Source organism: Eriocheir sinensis, chromosome 15 (genome assembly GCF_024679095.1).
Source record: "Eriocheir sinensis breed Jianghai 21 chromosome 15, ASM2467909v1, whole genome shotgun sequence".
NCBI lineage: Eukaryota > Metazoa > Arthropoda > Malacostraca > Decapoda > Varunidae > Eriocheir > Eriocheir sinensis.
This window is the reverse complement of record NC_066523.1, coordinates 1,855,001-1,880,598: the sequence shown is the minus strand read 5'-3', so window position 1 is coordinate 1,880,598 and position 25,598 is coordinate 1,855,001. Positions and strand designations below refer to the sequence as shown.

The following is a 25,598-nucleotide window of genomic DNA, read 5'->3' as shown; positions in this document are numbered from 1 at the left end:
TTGTTTCAGCCTTCCCACCCACCTGTGTTTCAGTCCATCTCATTGGCTGGGAGGGAACTTCTTGATGACAAATATCTTGCTCTCAGTGGGATATTTTGCTTATGTATCACGCAGCGATCAAAACCTACTATAAATAGACCATCTGGTCTTTTTTCTACCCATAATACTAGTAGGTTTTATTGTTGGGGCCAGTGGATGGCCACAGTCTGTTAGTGGCATGGGCAAATTTGCTCTAAGTGGCTGCCGTGCTGTATGACTCTTGACCAGTTGTACCTTGATTTTGATGTAGATCAGAATTCACCAGGTAACATAATTTTTATTGTATTCCCTTCCCTTCCCCTCTTGCTAGCTAGACCAGCAGCTGAAGTAGACTTCCTCTTGCTAGACATGATGGGCTGTAGATTGAAGTGTAATATGTACACAATAAAAAGTTGATATTAATGTATTAGTAATGACTGTCGGCACCTCCGTGGTGAAATGGTTAGCATGGCTAGCTACGAATTCACGGGCCTGAGATTGAACCCAGGGCCAGGCACTCGTTGCACAGCCCACCCAGCTCTTTACCTTCCCTTTTTGATTGGTTGATAAATGGATACTTAGGGAAACCTAGGGAAGGTAAATCTGTAACAACCAGGATGTCACACTGGCTATGTGTCCTGGGGTGTGGGTAAATTTTCTGCCACAGGCTCAAGGCCCAACATGACAAAGCAAGCATCAAGGCCACATGCAGCTTTAGTGTATGCCTCCTACTACTTCAGCGACTTGTCACTGATGCTGACTAGGGGTGAGGGGAACGTGGGTGGGTGCGTGTGTGTCTCAGATGGCTGTGTTGCAACTGTGGGGCTGTAATGATCATGCACATGCTCCAGAGAGATGCCAGCCTGTAATGGTGCCATCAGCCAAAACTGTTGTCTGCCATCTCATCCAGTAGACACAAACAGACACAAAGCTTCCACCTTGATGGCAACAAAAGAAACATTTAAGGTGATTAAAGGCTGCTTTGACCATTTCAGTTGTCAAATCACTGATGAAGTTACTAAAAAATTTCTATGCCCAAAATAGCTAAATGTAGCTCAAGATCATGAAAACAACTTTGAATCTAATATACTACAGAATATCATCTGTTAAAAGTAGAAAACTCTGCTGAATACAAAGCAAGCAACCAGCAATGTCCAAATATTTTCTTGGAACCTCGTGGGAAAATGCACAATCAGGTGAGAAAAGTGTGACCTTGGTAACCCTGTTGAGGCGACAGTCCAGCTGCATGCCTGTTTGCAGTTTCAGTGGCTGGCCCTCCCAGGAGCTCCCTGAAGCATTCATGAAAACTGGCATTTTTCCTTTTTTTGAAATTTTCTTATATTAAGGTGGTGAGGAGCCTAACTCTTCCTATTTCTATAAAATCCTATGGGAAAAATAGGTTTGTTATTTGACAGTTTTATTATTCAGCCATTTTCTTGGAACACACCCTGTCCAGTAGTAGTGGTTCCCCATAACCCATATATATATATTATTTATTATTGCTCTTTTTAAATGTGAAAGAGATAACATTTTTGCACATATGAATTAAGTGTGCTTTGATTCTGCAGTAATTGTTTGGCCGTTTGTGCTAATAGAGTGAGTGTAGCGTGAATTCCCTTTGTCAGGACAGCAGGTCATTGATGCCTCACTACTCACTGCTGAATGATCTTGATGGGGATGTGGATGCTGTCAAGACAGGGAAAAGATTAGATTGTGTTTTGCTTGATATTTCAGCTTCAGCTGTATATGAGAATCAAGCATTTATCTCTACTATCACCAACATCATTAATATAATATCATGTGTGGATGATGAAAATTACATACTATCCAGGGACAGATTGCTACAAAAATAGGGAGACGGATAATAAAGAGTTAATCATGTCACTAACCCTGTATTCTGCAGAGGCAGAGTTGAGAGTCAAAAAAGCTGGTTGACTAAAATATCACTTGTATATTTGAAAGAATATGCATTAGAATTTTGTCATAAGTAGACATTCGGACCTCACCTCATATTTTTATCATCAAAGTAGGTAAAATTCTTGGTTGCATCACCATTGTGAGATGAATCATGATCTACCCCAATATTCTTGATAAACTCTCCTGGCTTCTCGAGAGAAAGGTCTGCTCCTTGCTGTTTTGCTATTCCTTCTATCCAGGAGGGCTTGGTTTGGTACCAGGGGGGGGGCACATTGTACCACCAGGGTGCCTCGTTGTACCAGGAAGGATTTTTGTTCAACCACTCAGGCGTCTGGAAAAGGTGGGGGGAGGAGACGGGTGTTATTGGGCAATAAATAAAAGTGTAGGCCATTCAGATAGTGGAAAGGATGAGTGTTTACACAGTTGCTTTTTCTTGTATGCAGGTGAGGCAGCATCCAGGAAAAGAGTGCAAGATGATATTAAAAAGTAGTTTAAGAATATATATAAAAAAGTATTTTATACTCTTTTTGTTACTATTGTTTAAAGATGTGAAAAAAGTAAATAATAATTATTACCTTATTACAATTGTTAATTTTATATTATTATTATTATTATTATTTTTATTATTGTTATTATTGTTATTTTTATTACTGTTATTATCATTATTATCATCTGCATTACCAGAGTAACTTTTCTAGAGTCCAGTTTGCACCCCGGTGATTCTGTCCCCTTCCACCTGGTTGGCCGGGCAGAATGTGACGGAACATTTGAATGAGCCTTGTCAAATAATCACGATCAGGAATGTTCAGTCACTATAATATTGCATAAAGAATAAAGTGTATCATATTTAAGTTAATGAAAATACTAAGCCAAAGAATTATTTTGATATACAGTCAAGAAATTCCTGCTTTGTTGTATTATTATTTTTATGGTAATAAATTAATACAAGTAAATAATTGTTATTGATGTTTAAGGCACCAATGACAGAGTATTTGGTATAGATTGGAAAAATAGACTGTGTTTACATATACACATTCACTGTCAAGTGTTTTAATGTACAAAAAATGTATGTGAAAGTCACAAAAATTATAGTCTGTCATTCATATTTGTTTTGATAAAGCTCATTCAAAATATGAATGTACTCACTTCAGCCAACAGAGTGAAAGGGAATGCACATATTCTCCTGAGCGCACACTTGCCTTGTTAAAAAAATACTATACTACTATGAAAATCTGCTTAGCTTTAAGGTCAAGGGGTGGAGGGTCGGGGAATGTAAGGAATAGAAGATTAATGTCCAGGTAGATACTGCACACAATAATATGTAGAGTACATCCTTTAAAAATGATGTCTTGAGCGGGGAGTGTTTTCCGTGGACAAGTACGTGCTCAATGAGAAAATAGTTACCATAGCTGTATTCCTGGAAAGGCAGATGGGTTTTATCTTTTAAAGAAAAAGGGAAAGTGTTTTGGTAAGCATACTTCAGACAGGGGGGAAGAATGTGTTGGGAGGTCCGGTGCGGGTGGGCTGGGTGGAGGAGGGTCGTGTGCGGGTGGGCCGGGTGGAGGAGGGTCGTGCAGAACCACAGACTGACAGTCTCCTGGAACACAGTTTTTCTGAAAGTCGTCAAAGATGTAGGCATGGTTACAGATGTGTTGGGTCTGCAGATACTCATTGTAGTCGGGCTCAATTGGCACACAGCTGAAAAAAAAAACATATATTATTTATGAGTGTGTGTGTGTGTGTGTGTGTGTGTGTATACACAAATATCAAGTAACTGACATGATCCTGTCAGTAAATGTCAGTAGTTATGTATACTCACAAAGAGAAGTATCGGCAGTTCACTGGGTCGGGGAATGGCCCGGCTCCCATACATTTTCCTCGAACACCCCGTGTGAAGGGGAGCACAACGGAGTGGTCAGGGTACTTGAGTTTTACAGACGTTCCTGACCTCATACCATGTTGAGCCCCGGTGCTTCTAGTACCTAAGAGTAGGATGCTTTCATTACCAGATAGTGGGAGGTGGTGCTATAAGCAAAGGGTCAAGTTATAGTGGTGCTATTGTGAATACTTATGGCTTATTGGCACAAAGCTTACCTTGTGGCTTAGAAGAAATGGAGCTTGGGTTATCATCATCACCAGACGAAGTAATTTGCTCAGAGCCCTGCTGCTGTGCCCTCAACTGGCCATCCTCCGCTGGCTCTTTTTGGCCCAGGGTGCCACTGCGAAGCTCATATGATCTCAGGAGGATAGTAGGGCCAAGTGGCTCATCTGGCTTCTTGGTTTCTGCTGCACTATATGGCTCATCCGTCTCTTCAATAATTGGTGTGGTACTCAGTTGCTCATATCGCTCAGTGGAAGCTGCAGGGTCATCCGGGTGCCGTATTGGTTCAGCATGAGTAATGTGACCCATGCACACCACCACCACCACCACAGCTCGCCACATCTGTTGAAGATATCATTACTTTTGATCTACATTTTCAGGGCATAACAGAAACCCTACTGCTGGTACTACTACTACTACTACTATAATGAATCCACGAGGAACTGGCGGATTGGGGGGTTTCTGCGGGGGTCTCTCCTCCCGTACCACGCTGCCACATCTCTTGTCTCTAATTGTGGGATTTGAGTCAAGGTGTTAAGTGGACCACCATTAGCCTCCCTTCATTTCCTTCTCTCTCTCTCTCTCTCTCTCTCTCTCTCTCTCTCTCTCTCTCTCTCTCTCTTCGGGGACGAGAAAACAGGCTGTCTTTGTGACCTGTTCGTCATGCACTCATGATCCAGTTTGGCGCAGACTCTTTCAATAGTTCTTTCACTAACATTAGTGGCTCTTGCTGTTCTTGCAGTTACTCTTGTGAGTGGTATGATAAATCCTCTGTTGTTTTTTCGTCTAAAAAGTACTTGTTTACATTGTAAATGAGTTCTTTCTCGCGGCTGTGCAGCCAACGACGTGGAGAGGCAGGGAGAGGGAGGGAGGGGAGAGGCAGAGGCGGGAGCGGGCCACCCATGGGCCCACCTGCTGACCCTTCCATGACCATGAACTTGACCAAGTCAGTGTTTGATGAAACCCACCCCTGCTCTGGATGTGTAGAATGACAACGTTGGAATACAACCTGTCAAGTGTCGTGGTATTTATACAAAATATTTGTTATTATCTTAAAAACGAAACAATCTTAACGCTATATGACCTTATTGGATTACCCAATTATTTAATTAAATTCATTTAAAGGTAGTAAATAGCTGACATATGAGAGGAAGCGAGAAGTGTTGAGAGTGTGTGGCAAGGTGCGGTGCGGGGCTGACCCGCACCTCTCACCCCCCAATCCGCCAGTTCCTCCTGGATTGACTATACTACATAAATGACACCTCCACCCATGTTTATTTTAACTACTACTACTACTACTTCTTCTTCCACTACTACTACTACTACTACTACTACTACTACTACTACTACTACTACTACTACTACTACTACTACTACTACTACTACTACTACTACTACTACTATTTCTTCCACAACTACTACTACTACTACTACTACTACTTCTACTACTACTATTTCTTCCACTACTACTACTACTTTCATTACCATTATTTCCGGCCTTGGCTAACTCGATTTGATGGGTTTAAGCTTATGAACACAAACGCGTGTCGCGTTGACAGGGCACACACACACACACACACCAGGGATGGAGTATTCGTATTCGAATACATTCGAATACCGTAATTGAGTGTATTCTTATTTATATTCGAATAATTATTGATAGAAATCAAAGTATTCTCATTCGTATTCGAATACAAGGGAAAAGTATTCGTATTCTGCGAATAATCTGAAGAATACTTCAAATTTTTTTATCAGAAATAACAGCCGTTGTTCCTTACAACTCCAGCCTCCTGGGCGGACGTGTAATCGTCTTGTATAGTACAGGTTCATGAGTTAATTTTACTGTTGCATAACTTAAGAACAGTGCTATACCGGCAGTGGCTATACCCAGTTACGCCAAGAAGGTATTTTTCAATGAGAACTATTCGTGAATGTATTCATGACACGCTCAAGAAGCATTTTTATTTGTATTCGAATTAAAACCATTTCAGTGTATTCGAATTCGTTGAAACTCGAAGTATTCGTATTCGAATACACAACATGTATTCACTCCATCCCTGACACACACACACACACACAGTGATAGCTCAGTCGGGCAGTCGGTAAAGTTCTGCTGTGCTGCCATGCAGGCTTCATGGCCCGACAAGTGGCGATTCAAGCCCCGCTCAGGCCGTTTTTTTTTCTTCTGCTGACCAGGAGTAGTTACTGTTCCCTCTTGAACAAGGGGGATGGGGTGTGTGGTGTGCGAGGTTCTGGCAGTACTCAGAGATCGACTAATGAACCTTGCAGTTGCTCTAATCGGGAGGGTACTCGCAGGCGATTGCGAGTTCCAACTCGTGATCAGGCCGTGGTGAAACACACACACACACACACAGGCACGCACACACGCGCAAATGCAGGCCCACACAAGCAAAGTGCTTAAATAATGCAAGAACTTCAACTTTGCGTATAGGGCGGTAGATGCGCGTGAAGTGCTGACTTGCCTGATGGGCCGACTGGTAAAGGAGTAGCTCTCCCATTACGCTGGTCGCGGGTTCGATCCCCGGCGCTGACAAACCTTTCCTTGTCTAGATTAATTTCTCGTGTGTTTCGTTACACGCAGTGGTCGTGTGGGAGTGTAGTAAAGAGTAAATTCTGTCATTTCACGCGGAATGCATTGAGGGAGGATGTTGTGATGGCAGTGTCAAATAGTTTAAGTAAAGACTGGACACTTACAGATTTGGAGTCAGGCCCTGCATACTACAACAAGGTAAACACACATACACACATGCACACACGTACACACGAACACGCGCGCAGAAAGGCAGTGATTATGTACCTCTGCGTCCCTCTCAACTTCCTCTAATCTTCCGTATCATAAAAGGTCGAGAGAAAAACAACACTAACAATGCCGGCTCTGTTCTGCCTTGAGATCCTAAGCGGGGTTGTGTTAGGGGCCACTTATATAGAGCTCGTCCTGTATTCAATATTTTTTTTACAGCAAGGGAGGCAGCTGAAGGGCAAAAACAAAAACAACAACAGAAGAAGCTCGCTAGACGCTGCTCCTAACAAAGGAAAAGAAAGAACGAGAGGCCAAAAAGAGAGATCAATTTCGGGTTCATATACAGTAACATAATATTAGTACATTTGTTTTAGAGTAATGAATAGTTTTGGCCCACGACATGCAAAGGGGTTATTTATCACGTATACCTAAAACCAAGCCAGACTATTAACACCTGTGCTGGTTGTCTCGGGGAGGGAGGTTTACCTGTGCCCTGGGTGAGGAGAGGAGAGACAGGTGATCCGGGCGGCGCTTGGCTCACTACTGCTGGCCTGCCTTCCTGCCCTCACCTCCTTGACACGGGCCAGAAACAGGTTCATCAGCGGGGGGAGGAGGAGGAGGTGGAGGCATTTAGAGGAGAGCATTGGCCTATTGGAGACGAGTCTATGTGTGGGAGGATTGCATAAGTAACAGGAGTGACTGCACAGGGAAGTATTGGGGAAAGAAAATGAGAAGAGGGTTAGTGGGCAGTACATGAGGGGTGACTGAATGGAGTGTGAGGGGACGAGCACCGAGGCCACATGCAGGTATAACGTATGCCCCCAACTAAAGGGCGGAAAAGGCAGGGTGACAAGTATGGGAGAAGGAAATGTGTGTGATTAAAGGGGGCAGAGGGAAAGGAATTGACTTCATTCCTTTCCCTCTGCTCCCTTTCATCCTCCTCCATTCAGAGATGGATGAATGGAACAGAGTTAGCAGTCAGATTGTGGGTGCCAATACGATAGATATAGTCAAGAAGAGGTTGGATAAATTCACGGATAGTGAGGTAAGGTGGGGTTAGGATTACAGGAGCTGCCTTGTATACGTAGGGCAACTGGCCTCTTGCAGACTTCTTATGTTCTTACGTCCACTGGTCGAGGCGCGGCGCGGTGTGGTCTGGCTGGGCGGCGCGGCGCGGAATCTAGTAAAGAAAAGTAACGTGGAAAAAAAGCACCGGGAAAATAGTAATTAAGAAAATAATAAATTAGGAATATAAAAGTAATCAGGTTATTAAGTAATAATAGAAATTAAGAAAAACAAAATTTGATGTTTTTTCCCTTTTCTTTTTTTCCTAATTGTTTTTCTCTGATCACCTGCGGCGCGAGGCGAGCCGAGGACACAGGGTCGACGTCCCAAGATTATTGACCCTATCTCGTCCTTTGCTCCCTGCTGGCCCGCCACCCTCAGACGTTACCCGAGATGATAAGTTTGGTCACGCCGGTCTGGCGTAGGCTCCCGCGGGTCCTTTCCTCCCCTCTGCTCTACCACACAGTCCCAACACCTATCTCTTCCTCTCATATGTAAGCTATAGGTAACATACGAGAGGAAAAAATAGGTGTTGGGACTGTGTGGCAGAGCAGAGGGGAGAAATGGACCCGCGGGAGCCAACGCCAAAACGGACTCGACAATTTGGTTTCACTATAGTGAAGGCAACATTTTGTTTTTATGTTAGCCAGGGTCAATGGAAGGCAACTTTGGCGTCACCAAGGCAGGGGGTCACGTGCAGCAAGGTCACCATCACCCTTGTGTCGGGCGGCAGAGGCTAATGGCTGTTTTGCAAACACTGTCATCGAAAACCAGCAAGAAGAAAGTAACTGAAAAAACAACGTATTTTGCTGGAAAAAATATCAGGATAAAAAACAAACAAACATTGGTGGTAGTATCCGCTTACTGGATTAAAATAACAGTAGGCTATATAGTACATTACTTTATCATGCCACCAAATAAACATGTATAAACACTTTATTTAAAAAAAAAAAAAACATTACATTATTCGAGATGAGGGCTGAGCTGGATATTGGGGCAAACACCTAAAATATCAGGGATGGTTCTTCCTGCCGACGGACGTTCCTCGCAAAGATGCAAACAATCGTCCTTGGAGTTGCCCAGCGCCTCCTTTGGTCGTAACGTGGGTGCAATAGTAACTAATTTCTGATCGAAGAGTTTTTTATAAGAGAACGTTCCTTCGGAAACCCTTCTAAATATTGTCAAACTTGGGGATGATCGTGGCCGCTGAAGTTCGCATACTTCTTGTTTCAACCCCACACGTTGTTAGTACAGGCCTTGATCTCTCATGAACACATTTTCCTACTAAGTATTTGAAATGTGCCTCAAGGTCCGCGCGCGTGTACAAGTTGTCAGACATTACATCAGACTTGTACACCGTAATACTCTGATTTGGCGGAAGATTCTTTGCGCCACATCGGCACCTCGCCGGGAGCGTCGCGCCAGCGTGACTTTAAAGGAGGGACCGCCCAAGGCCCAGCCTCCTAAGGTTGGTGTTTGCACTGTTACGTGAACAGCGGAGGTGCCCTGCGCTGACTTGCGGCGTGCTTGGCGTGTGGTCAGTCAGCCAGTCATACACAAAGAGTAAGGGGGCAGTTATTCCAGCAGCTTAGAGTAGTGAAGATTGCTCTATGAGCCGGGGAGAATGTCTCGGGGTGACCCTGACCGTGTCGCTCAGGGCGTTGGGAACCTCCCTTCCCTCCTCGTAGCCCGTACTCGCGACTAAAGGATGTTTCGTCGCATTGTAACCGCTAGCAAGGCTGCCTGCATGATGGGGGCAACAGCAGGGCGAGGGGACGTCGTGATGACATAACTCAGGGCTTATGGCAGTCCAGATAAGACATGTCAGCGAAGAATGACATCAGTACATCAAGAGGGAGGCGGATTACAAGATCTTGAACCTGTCACGGGAAAACTGTCCCCGGCAATGCGTGTCCTGAAACAGCAGGGCAGGGAGGTGGCGCGGCGCCCACCCCGACTGACCACCGCCCGTCGCCGCCGCCGCCACTCAGCAGGATTAGTTGGCCGCGTCCTGACATGGCGGCGGGATGAATGGGGAGGAAGGGATGACACCCGCAGCGCAGGCCTGCAGATTTATAGGTGTCCGGACAGTAACGACAATACCTGCAGCCGGTTATGGAGAGAAATGGCAACTGTAAGCAAAAAAAATAACGCAAAATCCTTCTTGATGCAGTGGATACACTCCCATGTGGTGTGGCAGGAACGTGGATGGCTAGTTTTTTATACTTATTATTATTTTTAGGCAGACTGGTGCAACGTTTATTTTTGCTAAATGAGAGCAGAAAAGAGCGACCAGTTCTCACCGGCTGAGGTAGAACCTTGACCTCACCCATTGCGAGACAAAGACGAGTCGAGTCCATGAAGGCACGCCTGACGGGAACGAGACGCAGTACAAGGAAGGATAAAACTTACACCCATTTTCAACCTACGGAACATGAGATTTACCTGAGACACCACGCTTGGAACGTATCGAACTTTGAAGAACTTCCACACATTTTCAACCCCGGAACTTGAGACTTATACCTTATAGACACCACACACTCTTGAAGATATATTGAACTTTGAAGAACTTCACACATTTTCAACCCACGGAACCGGAGACTAACTTGGGACACCACACAATCTTGAAACGTATAGAATCATTAAGAACTTACCCTCACTTTCAACGCACGGAGCCAGAAAATTACCTTAGAGACCACACACTCTTGAAATGTATGGGCATATGAAGAACTTGCATTTTTAACCTACGGAACCAGAGACTTACCGTAGCAACCAGACTCGAAATATACAGGACCATTACGAAAACTTTTAACCAATGATAGAAAGCACGGAAGGCATGAAAGCACCCACGATGCCTTGCCGGGTTCACAGCAGACTTGCACCGCCCGGAGTGATTGGCAAACGGAGCGTGGAAGCCCGTGGCCCCAGTACCCAACCTCAGCATTCCCCCGCGGCAGGTCGTGAAGAGAAGAATCTTTATCATAACTGGGTATGCTATTTTAGGGTTGGTTTGAAAATGGCGTCTTCTTCCCATATGGACTTTGATGATTCTTTTTTAGTTTGATGTTAATTAAAAGCTCACCAAAGGAATGTATTGAGTTTAATTATAGGGATGGTCTAAACTCTATATCAACGTTTTCCACCCATTGTGTAGTTTGTTTAAGTCCTTTTATGTTTCATGTTGTTGTAATGAGAAAAAAAAGTTCATAATACACTAAATAGAAAGAGACAGACATACGTATTAATAGAAGATGATGGTTTACCTACGTCATGAAAGAAAGGTTGAAGATACATCAAACGTAAATAAATGTTAAATAAATGAAAATAAAGGTGATTATAAAGTGATCAGGAGACATATGGAAGTTACAGGCAGTTTATTTGCATGGTAATTACGTAGCTAACTGGCATAGATAAATATTAACACTCGCATTTACCTCATTATATATACTATTTTGCAACACTTAATGACCATTCCGGTATTTAAAAACTAATTTCCTCGTTCCTGAAGAGCACCCGGAAATGCGTCCCAATGATTAGTATGCACGGCGTTGTGTGGTGCTCCCCCGCGCGTGTACGTGTGTGTGTGTGTGTGTGTGTGCATAGCAGTGACGGGCAGGCAATGACGGAAATGCGGCTAATGGTACTACTCCCACGGCTACTACGTTGCATCTGCATTCCTGCCGCTTTTTTTCATGTTTTTTCTTTTTTTTTTTTCTTCTTGCTTTTTACTTTTTTTTTACTTTCTTCTTCTTCTTCTCCTTTTTCTTCTTCTTCTTCTTCTTCTTCTTCTTCTTCTTCTTCTTCTTCTGATGCTGCTGCTGCTGCTGCTGCTGCTGCTGCTACTACTACTACTACTACTACTACTACTACTACTACTACTACTACTACTACTACTACTACTTTTTTTTTTTTTTTTTTTTTACATTGCGGCCTATTGCGCCGCTTTGCTTCTTCCCATGGGATGGTCGGTCTTTTCTTCTTTTCTTTCCTGATGGTCTTCTGGCGCAGGCGAGTGTTTATAGTGGCGCCATCTTGCATTGGCTCATGCTGCCCTCCCAGAGCTCATTTTTGATCCTAGAATCTAGAGTCCGGGTTGATAGGTGGTCTTCTGGACAGCATGTGGGTAGTTTTAAGCCACTACCACCACTACCACCACTATTATATACTACTACTACTACTACTACTACTACTACTACTACTACTACGTACTACTACAACAAAACTAAAATGCATAATATTTGCTTGCGTAAGTTATGGAAGAGTGTGTGTGTGTGTGTGTGCTTGCGTGCGTGCGTGCGCTTGGGCATGTTGCCAGGTCGAAGCACCGTCAGGCGAGTACCGGGTACGGCGTGTAGAGGTGACCGAAGATGGCTGTGTGTGTGTGTGTGTGTTTGTGTGTGTGTTGTTGTTGTTGTTGTTGTTGTTGATTTCTCCTCCTAGGGGAGGGCACGGGCTGGTGGGCCCGTCAGAGGATGTCTTCAGTTTTCAGCTTATCGAGGAGGTGGGAATTTTGCCACCACGTCTGCCAGGGTGGAGTCTTGGGTGAGGCTCACTCGCTCTGCTGCTGTCTGGGGAGCCGTGTCGTCGTCAGGGTGGAGCTGTGGGCCGGATGGGTGCAGCGGGGTGGTGAGGGGGCACTCCAGGATGTAGTGCAGCAGAGGTTTCCGGGTGGCTTGCCAGCAGTGGGGGCAGGGTGGGGTATCCTTGTTTGCCACCTCCTCGTAGCAGGCAAACCCGAGTCTGAGGCGGCGGATGGAGGCGAGGATGGTGTTGGGTGACGTGTGGGGGAGCTGTATGACAGGCTTGTGGTGAGTGGCTGTGCTGTACCACGAGGCAGAGGCAGAGTCCTGAACCAGGACGGCCTCGTGTTCTAGTGTGTGTGTGTGTGTGAGAGAGAGAGAGAGAGAGAGAGCGAGCAAATAAGCAGTGCCTGTAAATCACTGAAAATAATCAGTGCCTTGCTTATCATATTGTTCATTCGCTCGTTTGTCTATCAGTGTTTGTCAGAAAGTTCTCTCTCTCTCTCTCTCTCTCTCTCTCTCTCTCTCTCTCTCTCTCTCTCTCCCCACCCCCACACACAAGGCCAGGCTGTCACACTTCCACGAATATATATAAAAAAAAAATCTGTCAAAGCACTGATCTTTTTATAACGGTTATTAGCGTCCCGAATAGGCCCCAGGCTCAGGTCTTTGGCCCGGCACGTGGAGGAAGAAGACGAGGAGGAGGAGGAGGTTGGAGTTGGGTGGGAGAGCTTTGACAGGTAGGATCATAATTATGCAGGAGAAGAGGGAGAAGAATGAAAAGAGAGAAAGGACAGAAGGAGAAGATGAAGATGGGGTTTGAGGAGGAAAAGAAGGAAGAGGAAGAGGAAAAGGAGGAGGAGGAGGAGGAAAAATAGGAGTTAGAGGAAGAAAGAAGGAAGAGGAGGAGGAGAATGAAAAAAAAAAAAAAAGAAGTAGGAGGAGGCAAATTTATGTGTACCGTTACAACGGCAAACTGGTTCTTGGCTTGACTTTCTCTACTGTTTTGTTCTTTGTTTATATATCCCTACTGTTGTCAATTTGTCATTCCTATTGTTATTGTTTACCTGCGAGATTGTGGCGAGTCTGTGACAGGTGCAGCGGCGAGGGATACACAAGATACTACTTAAGTCACTTTGTGTTTGTCCCCCTCTGAGGTATTCTGTCGTGTATTGTGTGTGACCTTTATTGCTTTAGGTTCTGTAAGGTGTATAACACGCATATTTGTTGGCTGTTGGGGGTACGGGGTGTTGTGGTGACAGGTAAGTATGTATTTGTTTTTTGAATGAGTCTATTGTACCGCAGTCTAAAATCTGTTGAGGGAGGATGCTCCAGTCACGAATGGTGCGTGGAAAGTATGAGTGCTTGTATGCATCAGTGTTAGTGTGATTATATATATCTGTGATATGTTTGGTATTTATGGATGTGTGTGTTACGAGTACGTTGACTGTTTGCGCTGTGTAGGTATGATTGTGGGTCAATGTCAATGTGAGTGTTTGTGATCTTGTACATAAGTGTAAGTCTGTGTGCTTGTCTGCGTATGTGAAGAGGGTCCATGTTTATCAGTTGTTTGATCCGTGTTGTGATTCCAGGCGTTCGAGTGTAATTGTTTGTAATGAACCTAGCCGCCTTGGTGTTGATTTGTTCTAACCTATCATTGTTTCTGTATGTGTAAGGATCCCCACCGTGGAGCAGTATTCCAGTGTTGGTCTCACAAGTGTGTCATAAGCTATGTGTTTAATGTCAGGTGTGCAGTTATTTAAATTCCTCCTCAGGAACCCCAGTGTTCTGTTGGCTGTGGCACTGATATGGTCACCAATCCGTACGCACCACCTTTCCATTTAGTACTCAATTAGGGAAGAGAAAGAAGGAAAATATGCCAAGGAAATTGATCATAGGTTAGTTAGGTGGTTTTATGAGTACAGTATTTCGTACGCACCACCGTTCTCATTAGACAAGAATTGGTTAACCAATATAGTGGTAGATGAATGGAACAGACTTGGCAACCATGTCGTGGGTGCCATTACCATAGATACATTCAAGAACAGGTTAGATAAAGTCATGGATAGTGAGGTAAGGAGGGGTTAAGAGTACAGGAGCTGCCTTGTTTAGATCAAGCGGCCTCTTGCAGACTCCTTACGTTATTATGTTCTTAAATTAGGGAAGAGAAAGAAGAAAGATATACCGTGGAAATTGAGCATATGTTAGTTTAGGTGGTTCAATGAGTACAGGGTTAAGTTGACCATTTCACACGCAACACTTCTATTTAAAACTCAAATTAAGGAAGATAAAGGAATAAAAATATGCCATGGAAATTGATCATAGGTTAGTTAGGTGGTTTTATGAGTACAGGGTTAAGTTTGCCATTTTGTACTCACCACCTTTCCATTTAGTACTCAAATTAGGGAAGAGAAAGAGGAAAGATATACTATGGAAATTGAGCTTAGGTTAGTTAGGTGTTTATGAATGCAGGGCTCAGTTCACCGTTTCGTACGCAACACTATTCTATTTAAAACTCAAATTAAGGAAAGAACGAGGAAAAAATATGCCATGAAATTAAGTTCAGGTAATTAGTAACTGTATTGTCAAAACGAGTCTTGATGCACATTATTTATTTAGTATTTAATATTTGTATCTAAGAAAAGAGACACTTCAACCCTGCTTGGTATATATTTCCAGTTTTTTACTCGTATTCCTCTATGTTATTAAGGAGTTTCTTGACGTTTGGTTGAGGTAAGACAGTTTTAATCTCTCGTATCTGTTCTTCCTATATATACTCCTTCCTTTCTTTGTGTATATTTTCTACAGGAGTCTTTTTAACCCGAGAACGTCGGCAGACCCTTTTCAGGGCTTTCACGATTTGTGGGTACGGTGGACCCTAAAATGGGCTCGCCATAAAACACCTAATTAGAGCTAATTGTAGGCGGTGGTGGCATCGCTCAACCCACTATGAATGCCCTAGGTCATTGTGGTGGGTGAGTGATCTTAAGGTGGGATTTTTTGCCATACGTGGTGCTGTAAGGTCATGACATACTAAATTAGCTATCCATACAGGAATCACTTGTCAAATTCTCTATAGTAGACAACAAGCGACTCTTGGCTAGATGCCACGCGTCACGAGACTGTTTATTTTGTTACAAACACCACCCAAAAAGAATGGAGTTTAAGTAAAACTAAATATTTTTAACGGCTTTATTATTATGAAAGGAGTACTATGATATACGTTCCATGCTCTTTTCTCATTCACAAAATGCAGTGTAATTTTGTCGTTTCTCGGCCACTTCTCGGCTTTCCCATAGCCGAAGCCCACGGGTTAAGAGCTAAAATTTTAATCCCCATCAGATGTGTTTTGATTATTTTTTTTATGATAAGCTTCAGTTTCTTTGGCCATTTTCTCAAACCTTTCAGCGTCGAAGCACACACATATTTGACACGGCATTCAGGAAAACTGTCATTTTCCTTTTTTGAAATTTCCCTGTATTAAGGTGGTGAGGAACCTAACTCTTCCTATTTCTATAAAATCCTATGAGAAAAACAGGTTTCTTATTTCACAGTTTTATTACTCAGCCATTTTCTTGGAACACACCCTGTCCAGTAGTAGTGGTTTCCCATAACCCATATATATATATATTATTTATTATTGCTCTTTTTAAATGTGAGAGATAACATTTTTGCACATATGAATTAAGTGTGCTTTGATTCTGCAGTAATTGTTTGGCCGTTTGTGCTAATAGAGTGAGTGTAGCGTGAATTCCCTTTGTCAGGACAGCAGGTCATTGATGCCTCACCACTCACTGGTGAATGATGTTGATGGGGATGTGTATGCTGTCAAGACAGGGAAAAGATTAGCTTGTGTTTTGCTTGATATTTCAGCTTCAGCTATATAAGAGAATCAAACATTTATCTCTACTATCAGCACCATCATTAATATAATATCATGTGTGGATTATGAAAATTGCATACTATCCCAGGACACATTGCTACAAAAATAAGGAGACGAATAATGAAGAGTTAATCATGTCACTAACCCTGTATTCTGCAGAGGCAGAGTTGAGAGTCAAAAAATCTGGTTGACTAAAATATCACTTGTATATTTGAAAGAATATGCATTAGAATTTTGTCATAAGTAGACATTCAGACCTCACCTCATATTTTTATCATCAAAGTAGGTAAAATTCTTGGTTGCATCACCATTGTGAGATGAATCATGATCTACCCCAATATTCTTGATAAACTCTCCTGGCTTCTCGAGAGAAAGGTCTGCTCCTGTCTGTTCTGCTAATCCTTCTATCCAGGAGGGCTTGGTTTGGTACCAGGGGGGGGGCACATGGTACCACCAGGGTGCCTCGTTGTACCAGGAAGGATTTTTGTTGAACCACTCAGGCGTCTGGAAAAGGTGGGGGGAGGAGACGGGTGTTATTGGGCAATAAATAAAAGTGTAGGCCATTCAGATAGTGGAAAGGATGAGTGTTTACACAGTTGCTTTTTCTTGTATGCAGGTGAGGCAGCATCCAGGAAAAGAGTGCAAGATGATATTAAAAAGTAGTTTGTGGTGGTTAAGCTGCCACAAATACCTGGGCTTTTCTGGGTTGGGTCCAGGCCTCACTGCTGTGATTGGCCAGATAGGGGAACATTAGCTGCTGCATGTGAACATGGGACTAGGCACCCCAGCAATGGGTTAGCGGCTGAGGCTGTCGCGCCTTATCGCTGAATCCCAAGTAACAGATCCCCCCAAGGTGCAGCAGGACTGTGATAAGCCAGAGAGAGATTGCCGCGAGTGCCAACCGTGATGACGCTGCTCGAACCCTTTTCTCAGCGCCCGGAGCACGTCAATCGCGCGCATTTCACTCCCTGGTGCAGACTGACTGCTACAAAGCCATAGGGTTTACCATATTATGAGTATGGACAGAAGCACCTATGCAGTACTCTGTCGTTGCTTTTATGGGAGGCCATGGTCGAAAGTTGGGTTTTTGGGTCCGTAGAGTTAACTTACACCATATCCGTGTTTTTCCCATATCTGGGTGCCCCCGTGGCTCTATTAACCTGGATACCAGAGGGTTTACTGTATACTCTTTATGCTACTATTGTTTAAAGATATGAAAAAAATAAATAATAATTACTATTACTGTATTACAATTATTAATTTTATATTATTATTATTATTATTATTATTATTATTATTATTATTTATTTATTTTTTATTATTATCATTATTATTATTGTTATTTTTATTATTGTTATTATCATTATTGTCATCTGCATTACCAGAGTAACTTTTCCCTGAGTCCAGTTTGCACCCCGGTGATTCTGTCCCTTTCCACCTGGTTGGCCGGGCAGAATGTGTCAGAACATTTGAATGAGCCTTGTCAAATAATCATGATCAGGAATGTTCAGTCACTATAATATTGCATAAGAATTTTTTTTTATCATATTTAAGTTAATGATAATACTAAGCCAAAGAATTATTATGATATACAGTCAAGAAATTCCTGCTTTGTTGTATTATTATTTTTATGGTAATAAATTAATACAAGTAAATAATTGTTACTGAGGTTGAAAGCACCAGTGACATAATATTTGGTATAGATTGGAAAAATAGACTGTGTTTACATATACACATTCACTGTCAAGTGTTTTAATGTACAAAAAATGTATGTGAAAGTCACAAAAATTATAGTCACAGTCATTCATATTTGTTTTGATAAAGCTCATTCAAAGTATGAATGCACTCACTTCAGCCAATAGAGTGGAAGGGAATGCACGTGGTCTCCTGAGTGCACACTTGCCTTGTTAATCCAGTAGCTGTGGGGATCATGTTTTTAAAGACTCTTCTAAGCGAGAAGAATGAGAAAAAATCATCACTCACACAAACCATTTCATAATATAAGAACATAAGAACATAAGAATGCAGGAGTCTACAAGAGGCCGGTAGGCCTGTACGAGGCAGCTCCTTTTGTAATATCAACGGATTTGTGATCAGCTTATGCATCATCTATATTGGGGGGTTTATATCATGGCAAAAATTTGGCCAGTCGCTGGTACATGGTAAAGCTACAAATTTGGCCTGTCGCTGCTACCGGGTTAAAAAAAATACTATACTACTATGAAAATTTGCTCAGCTGGAAGGTCAAGGGGTGGAGGGGCTGGGAATGTAGGGAATAGCAGATTAATGTCCAGGTAGACACACAGTAATATGTAAGAGTACATCCTCTCACAAAGTTTAAAAATGATGTCTTGAGCGGGGAGTGTTTTCCGTGGACAAGCACACGCTCAATGAGAAAACAATTATTGTAACTGTATTCCTGGAAAGGCAGATGGGTTTTATCTTTTAAACATACTTCAGACAGGGGGGAAGAATGTGTTGGGAGGTCCGGTGCGGGTGGGCCGGGTGGAGGAGGGTCGTGCAGCACCACAGGCTGACAGTCTCCTGGAACACAGTTTTTCTGGAAGTCGTCAAAGATGTAGGCAGGGTCACAGATGTGTTGGGTCTGCCAGTACTCATTGTGGTCGTATGCATATGGCACACAGCTGAAAAAAAAAAATTGTGTGTGAATATACACAAATATCAAGTAACTGACATGATCCTGTCAGTAAATGTCAGTAATTATGTATACTCACAAATTGAAGTATCGGCAGTTCTCTGGGTTGGGGAATGGCCCGGGTCTCATACATTTTTCTAGAGCAACCCGTGTGAGGGGGAGCACAACGGAGTGGTCAGGGTACTTGAGTTTTAAAAACGTTCCTGACCACATACCATATTGAGCCGCGGCGATTCCAGTACCTAAGAGTAGGGTGCTTGCATTACCAGATAGTGGGAGGTGGTGCTATAAGCAAAGGGTCAAGTTATAGTGGTGCTATTGTGAATACTTATGGCTTATTGGCATAAAGCTTACCTTGTGGCTTAGAAGAAATAGAGCTTGGGTTATCATCATCACCAGACGAGGTAATTTGCTCAGGGCCCTTCTGCTGTGCCCTCAACTGGCCATCCTCCGCTGGCTCTTTTTGGCCCAGGGTGCCACTGCGAAGCTCATATGGCCTCAGGAGGATAGTAGGGCCAAGTGGCTCATCTGGCTTCTTGGTTTCTGCTGCACCATATGGCTCATCCGTCTCTTCAATAATTGGTGTGGTACTCAGTTGCTCATATTGCTCAGTGGAAGCTGCAGGGTCATCCGGGTGCCTTATTGGTTCAGCATGAGTAATGTGACCCATGCACACCACCACCACCACCACAGCTCGCCACATCTGTTGAAGATATCATTACTTTTGATCTACATTTTCAGGGCATAACAGAAACCCTACTACTACTACTACTACTACTACTGCTACATACTACTTCTGTTACTACTACTACTACTACTACTACTACTACTTTTTTTTTTTACTACAACATAAAAGATACCTCCACCCATGTTTATTTTCCCGACACACAATCATGGAGGGCTCCATAGCTCGGAGGTCATTAGCCCCAACTCTCTTCGCTAATGACTGTGGCATCCAACCATATCACCAATACTAGCACTAAATCTATACATAACACCCTATCACCTATTGCGTCTAAAACCCCCTTTCCTTCCCTACTCATGTCACTCCCGACCCACCCTAATGTCACTCTCCACCACTGTGGCTTCATAGTCAATATTGGAGATGTTGCTGTTTTTTTGGCCAGAGTGTCTGGTGCCCCTGAGACATAGGATGGCCGACCTGAGCAGGGAGAACGAGAGGCGACACCTCATCCAGGCTACAACGTGGCTCCTTGGCTGATTCTTCTTTTCTGAGATCAGTTCCGCGAGTCGTGCGTAGAAGCATCGGGCCCCGGGACCCATCCCACCGGATGTGGTGAAGACCAGGGGGGTGAAGCTGCCCTGATCCAAATTTTGGATTCTTTCAGCGTATGCTCTTGTCTTCTCCTGCTCGTTCCTTTGGTGGGCGGCTTCCAGGGGCAGCTCATGGTGACAGGCAGCCATCGGGTCGAATATGCGGATGTCCATGAACGTCCGCTGTCCGCGCACCCAGAACCCAGAATACTACTACTACTACTAGTACTACTACTACTACTACTACTACTACTACTACTACTACTACTACTACTACTACTACTACTACTACTACTACTACTACTACTACTACTACTACTACTACTACTATACTACTACTACTATACTACTACTACTACTACTACTACTACTACTACTTTCATTACCACTACTTCCGGCCTTGGCTAACTCGATTTGATGATTTTAAGCTATTGAACACAAACGCGTGTCGCGTTGACACACACACACACACACACACACCATGGATGGAGTATTCGTATTCGAAGACATTCGAATACCCTAATTGAGTGTATTCGTATTTATATTCGAATAATTATTGATAGAAATCAAAGTATTCTCATTCGTATTCAAATACAAGGGAAAAGTATTCGTTATCATAAATAACAGCCGTTGTTCCTTACAACTTCAGCCTCCTGGGCGGACGTGTAATCGTCGTGTATAGTACAGGTTCATGAGTTCATTTTATTGTTGCATAACTTAAGAACAGTGCTATACCGGCAATGGCTATACCCAGTTACGCCAAGAAGGTATTTTTCAATGAGAACTATTCGTGAATATATTCATGACACGCTCAAGAAGTATTCATATTTGTATTCGAATTAAACCCATTTGTGTATTCGAATTCGTATTCGGATTCGTTGGAATTTGAAATATTCGTATTCGAGTACACAATTCATGTATTCACTCCATCCCACACACACACACACACACACAGTGATAGCTCAGTCGGTCAGTCGGTAAAGTTCTGTGCTGCCATGCAGGCTTCACGGCCTGACAAGCTGCTATTCAAGCCCCGCTCAGGCCGTTTTTTTCTGTTGACCAGGAGTGGTTATTGTTCCCTCTTGAGCAAGGGGGATGGGGTGTGTGGTGTTTGAGGTTCTGGTGTAGGTGCCGTTAGTGAGTGTTCTGAGTGCTAATCGGTTCACGGACAGACAAAGTCAAAATCCGTCAGGGTTAATTTATTCATAAAATTTCGTACAGATCATGGGCACAAACAAAACACATAGAAAAGGTGTATGTGTGTGTATGTGCGTGTATGAATGTTGACAAGCGTGAATAACATTTACGTGTTGGTGTGTGTGTGGAACAATGTGTAGAAGTGGACAACCGGAGGACATGGACGGACAGTCAGAGATAGACGAGTAACAATAGATAAACAATTGAAGACAAACGCGGACTACGAAGCGCGACGAGAGACAAAGACAGCGACGATGAAAATACACAGACGGCACAGGAGATACAAGACAAGGGGAGACGAAAACATTTCACATGCATACACTTAACGAGTCTGTGCTTGCAGTGCCACATTTTCTTTGTCTCACCGGAGGAGAGTATGCGACCGTTTGAGCGGTGGCTTGCTACACTGGCAGTACTCAGAGATCGACTAATGAACCATGCAGTTGCTCTAATCGGGAGGGTACTCGCAGGCGATTGCGAATTCCAACTCGTGATCAGGCCGTGGTGAAACACACACACACACACACACACACACACACACACACACACACACACACACACACAGAGGAACGCACGCACGCACAAACGCAGACACACACAAGCAAAGTGCTTAAATAATGCAAGAAATTCAGCTTAGCGTATAGGGCGGTTGATGCGCGTGCATCAAACAGTTTAAGTAAAGACTGGACACTTACAGATTTGGAGTCAGGCCCTGCATACTACAACAAGGTAAATACAACAAAGTAAATACACACACACACACACACACACACACACACACACACACACACACACACACACACACATGCACGCACGTACACGAACACGCGCGCAGAAAGGCAGTGATTATGTGCCTCTGCGTCCCTCTCAACTTCCTCTAATCTTCCGTATCATGAAAGGTCGAGAGAAAAACAACACTAACAATGCCGGTTCTGTTCTGCCTTGAGATCCTAAGCGGGGTTGTGTTAGGGGCCACTTATATAGAGCTCGTCCTGTATTCAATATTTTTTTTACAGCAAGGGAGGCAGCTGAAGGGCAAAAACAAAAACAACAACAGAAGAAGCTCGCTAGACGCTGCTCCTAACAAAAGAAAAGAAAGAACGAGAGGGCAAAAAGAGAGGTCAATTTCGGGTTCATATACAGTAACATAATAGTACATTTGTTTTAGAGTAATGAATAGTTTTGGCCCACTACATGCAAAGGGGTTATTTACCACGTATACCTAAAACCAAGCCAGAATATTAACACCTATGCTGGTTGTCTCGGGGAGGGAGGTTTACCTGTGCCCTGGGTGAGGAGAGGAGAGACAGGTGATTCGGGCGGCGCTTGGCTCACTACTGCTGGCCTGCCCTCACCTCCTTGACACGGGGCAGAAACAGGTTCATCAGCGGGGGGAGAATTAAGAGGAAGGGGAGGCATTAAGAGGAGAGCATTGGCTTATTGGAGACGAGTCTATGTGTGGGAGCATTTCATAAGAAACAGGAGTGATTACACAGGGAAGTAGTATTGGGGAAAGAAAATGAGAAGAGGGTTAGTGGGCAATACATGAGGGGTGACTGAACGGAGTGTAAGGGGATGAGCACCGAGGCCACATGCAGGTATAACGTATGCCCCCAACTAAAGGGCGGAAAAAGGCAGGGTGACAAGTATGGGAGAAGGAAATGTGTGTGATTAAAGGGGGCAGAGGGAAAGGAATGGATTTCATACCTCCCCTATCCTCTTAATGCCTGCTCCTCCTCCATTCAGTGGTGGATGAATGAAACAGACTTAGCAGTCATGTTGTGGGTGCCAATACCATAGATACAGTCAAGAAGTTGGATAAATTCACGGGTGTGAGGTTAGGTGGGGTTAGGATTACAGGAGCTGCCTTGTACAGGGCAACTGGCCTCTTGCAGACTCCTTACGTTCTTATGTCCTCCTCCCCCCGCTGGTGAACCTGTTTTATGAAGATATGCTAAAGGAAATCGTTTGACGGGATGATAAGGATCTGATGAATGAAAATGAGAGTAACGCAGTGAAGATGGGAGGGAGGATAATGCTTCCTACTCGATGCCTGAACACATAACCGACGGCTCCAAGGTTCGATTCCCGGCGGAGTGGGATTTTTCAATCACACATGCTGTCCTGAAGACCACCTGTCAACCCGGACTCTAGGTTATTTCTTTAAAGAGAGGCTCAAAGCTAAGCTCCGGAGGCCAGCATGAGTTGAGCAAGATGGCGGCACTATAAACACGTCTTGCTTGCGCCGTGATGGGCAGTGACTGGGTACCCCCAGATTCAACAAGGACATAGGCAAAAATTGGTTTACTAACAGTGTGGTGGATGAGTGGAATAGGCTTAGCAGTCATGTGGTGAGTGCCAATACAATTGTCACATTCAAAACTAGACTAGATAAATTCATGGACAGCGATATTAGGTGGGGTTAGATACACGGGAGCTTAGGGTCAAAGGAGCTGCCTCGTACAGGCCTACCGGCCTCTTGTAGACTCCTGCGTTCTTATGTTCTTATGTTCTTATGTACCCGCTATCATTCGGGGGATGTATCTCGCCTCCGTGTGTGTGTGTTTGTGTGTGTGTGTGTGTGTGTGTGTGTGTGTGATGGGGTTCCAGCCGTACCCAAACTTCCGTTACCTGCTCCAAACTCATCTAAGAGGGTATAGGCTGGCGATCGCGAGTCCAGCGCGTGACCAGACCATTGTGTGCGTGTGTACGGGCGCGCGCATACACACACACACACACACAAAAAAAAAAAATGTATCAAAAGAATTTTCATTAAATTATCACTTTTCCCGGTAGGCTGCTGAAGGATAATTTGCGCCCTACGAGACCAGTATCCTCGGGATGTTATGTTGAAGCGGCGGCCTCGTTGGCCTCTCGTGTGGGAGTGTGGGCAGCCGGTGGTCGAGGCGCGGCGTGGTGTGGTCTGGCTTGGAATTGTTGCCATTGGCTGGGCGGCGCGGCGCGGAATCTAGGAAAGAAAAGTAACGGAAAAAAAGCACCGGGAAAATAGTAATTAAGAAAATAATAAATTAGGAATATAAAAGTAATCAGGTTATTAAGTAAGAATAGAAATTAAGAAAAACAAAATTTGATGTTTTTTCCGTTTCTTTTTTCCTAATTGTTTTTCTCTGATCACCTGCGGCGCGAGGCGAGCCGAGGACACAGGGTCGACGTCCCAAGATTATTGACCCTATCCCGTCCTTTGCTCCCTGCTGGCCCGCCACCTCAGACGTTACCCGAGATTATAAGTTTGGTCAGTGGTCACGCCGCAAGAGGGAGTCATTGTCTACGAGTGCTTGGCGACAGTTTGTTTTTATGTTAGCCAGGGTCAATGGAAGGCAACTTTGGCGTCACCAAGGCAGGGGGTCACGTGCAGCAAGGTCACCATCACCCTTGTGTCGGGCGGCAGAGGCTAATGGCTGTTTTGCAAACATTGTCATCGAAAACCAGCAAGAAGAAAGTAACTGAAAAAACAACGTATTTTGCTGGAAAAAATATCAGGATAAAAAACAAACAAACATTGGTGGTAGTATCCGCTTACTGGATTAAAATAACAGTAGGCTATATAGTACATTACTTTATCATGCCACCAAATAAACATGTATAAACACTTTCTTTAAAAAAAAAAACCACTTATTACATTATTCGAGATGAGGGCTGAGCTGGATATTGGGGCAAACACCTAAAATATCAGGGATGGTTCTTCCTGCCGACGGACGTTTCTCGCAAAGATGCAAACAATCGTCCTTGGAGTTGCCCAGCGCCTCCTTTGGTCGTAACGTGGGTGCAATAGTAACTAATTTCTGATCGAAGAGTTTTTTATAAGAGAACGTTCCTTCGGAAACCCTTCTAAATATTGTCAAACTTGGGGATGATCGTGGCCGCTGAAGTTCGCATACTTCTTGTTTCAATCCCACACGTTGTTAGGACTGACATTGATCTCTCATGAACACATTTTAGGACTAAGCATTTGAAATGTGCCTCAAGGTCCGCGCTGCTACTACTGCTTACTACTACTACTACTACTACTACTGCTACTACTACCACCACCACCACTATTATACACTTCTGTTACTACTACTACTACTACTACTACAAAACTAAAATGCATAATATTTGCATGCGTAAGTTATGGAAGAGTGTGTGTGTGTGTGTGTGTGTGTGTGTGTGTGTGTGTGTGTGTGTGTGTGTGTGCGCTTGGGCAT

The 25,598-nt window shown here is 43.8% G+C and overlaps 1 protein-coding gene across 7 annotated transcripts in view; it reads right to left on the bottom strand.

Annotated features, from left to right (window-relative positions):
* Positions 1 to 5: 5 nt before the first annotated feature.
* Positions 6 to 25,598, bottom strand: part of LOC126998758 (uncharacterized) — a 26,758-nt gene continuing 1,165 nt past the window's right edge. Inside the window, exons 1-6 of one of the 7 annotated variants that reach the window (XM_050860779.1) lie at positions 22,674 to 23,282; positions 19,276 to 19,624; positions 19,001 to 19,163; positions 18,721 to 18,910; positions 16,528 to 16,769; positions 6 to 1,704 (exon numbers count right to left, since the gene is read on the bottom strand). In XM_050860779.1, coding sequence (XP_050716736.1) covers positions 1,671 to 1,704; positions 16,528 to 16,769; positions 18,721 to 18,910; positions 19,001 to 19,163; positions 19,276 to 19,624 — 978 coding nt within the window. In that variant the 5' untranslated portion in view covers positions 22,674 to 23,282 and the 3' untranslated portion in view covers positions 6 to 1,670. Of the gene's footprint in view, positions 1,705 to 2,024; positions 2,267 to 3,413; positions 3,634 to 3,754; positions 3,918 to 4,029; positions 4,379 to 7,283; positions 7,428 to 15,424; positions 16,208 to 16,527; positions 16,770 to 18,720; positions 18,911 to 19,000; positions 19,164 to 19,275; positions 19,625 to 22,673; positions 23,293 to 25,598 lie in introns of those variants that run through there. The other 6 variants (XM_050860775.1, XM_050860774.1, XM_050860777.1 and 3 more) reach the window with 6 other exon arrangements.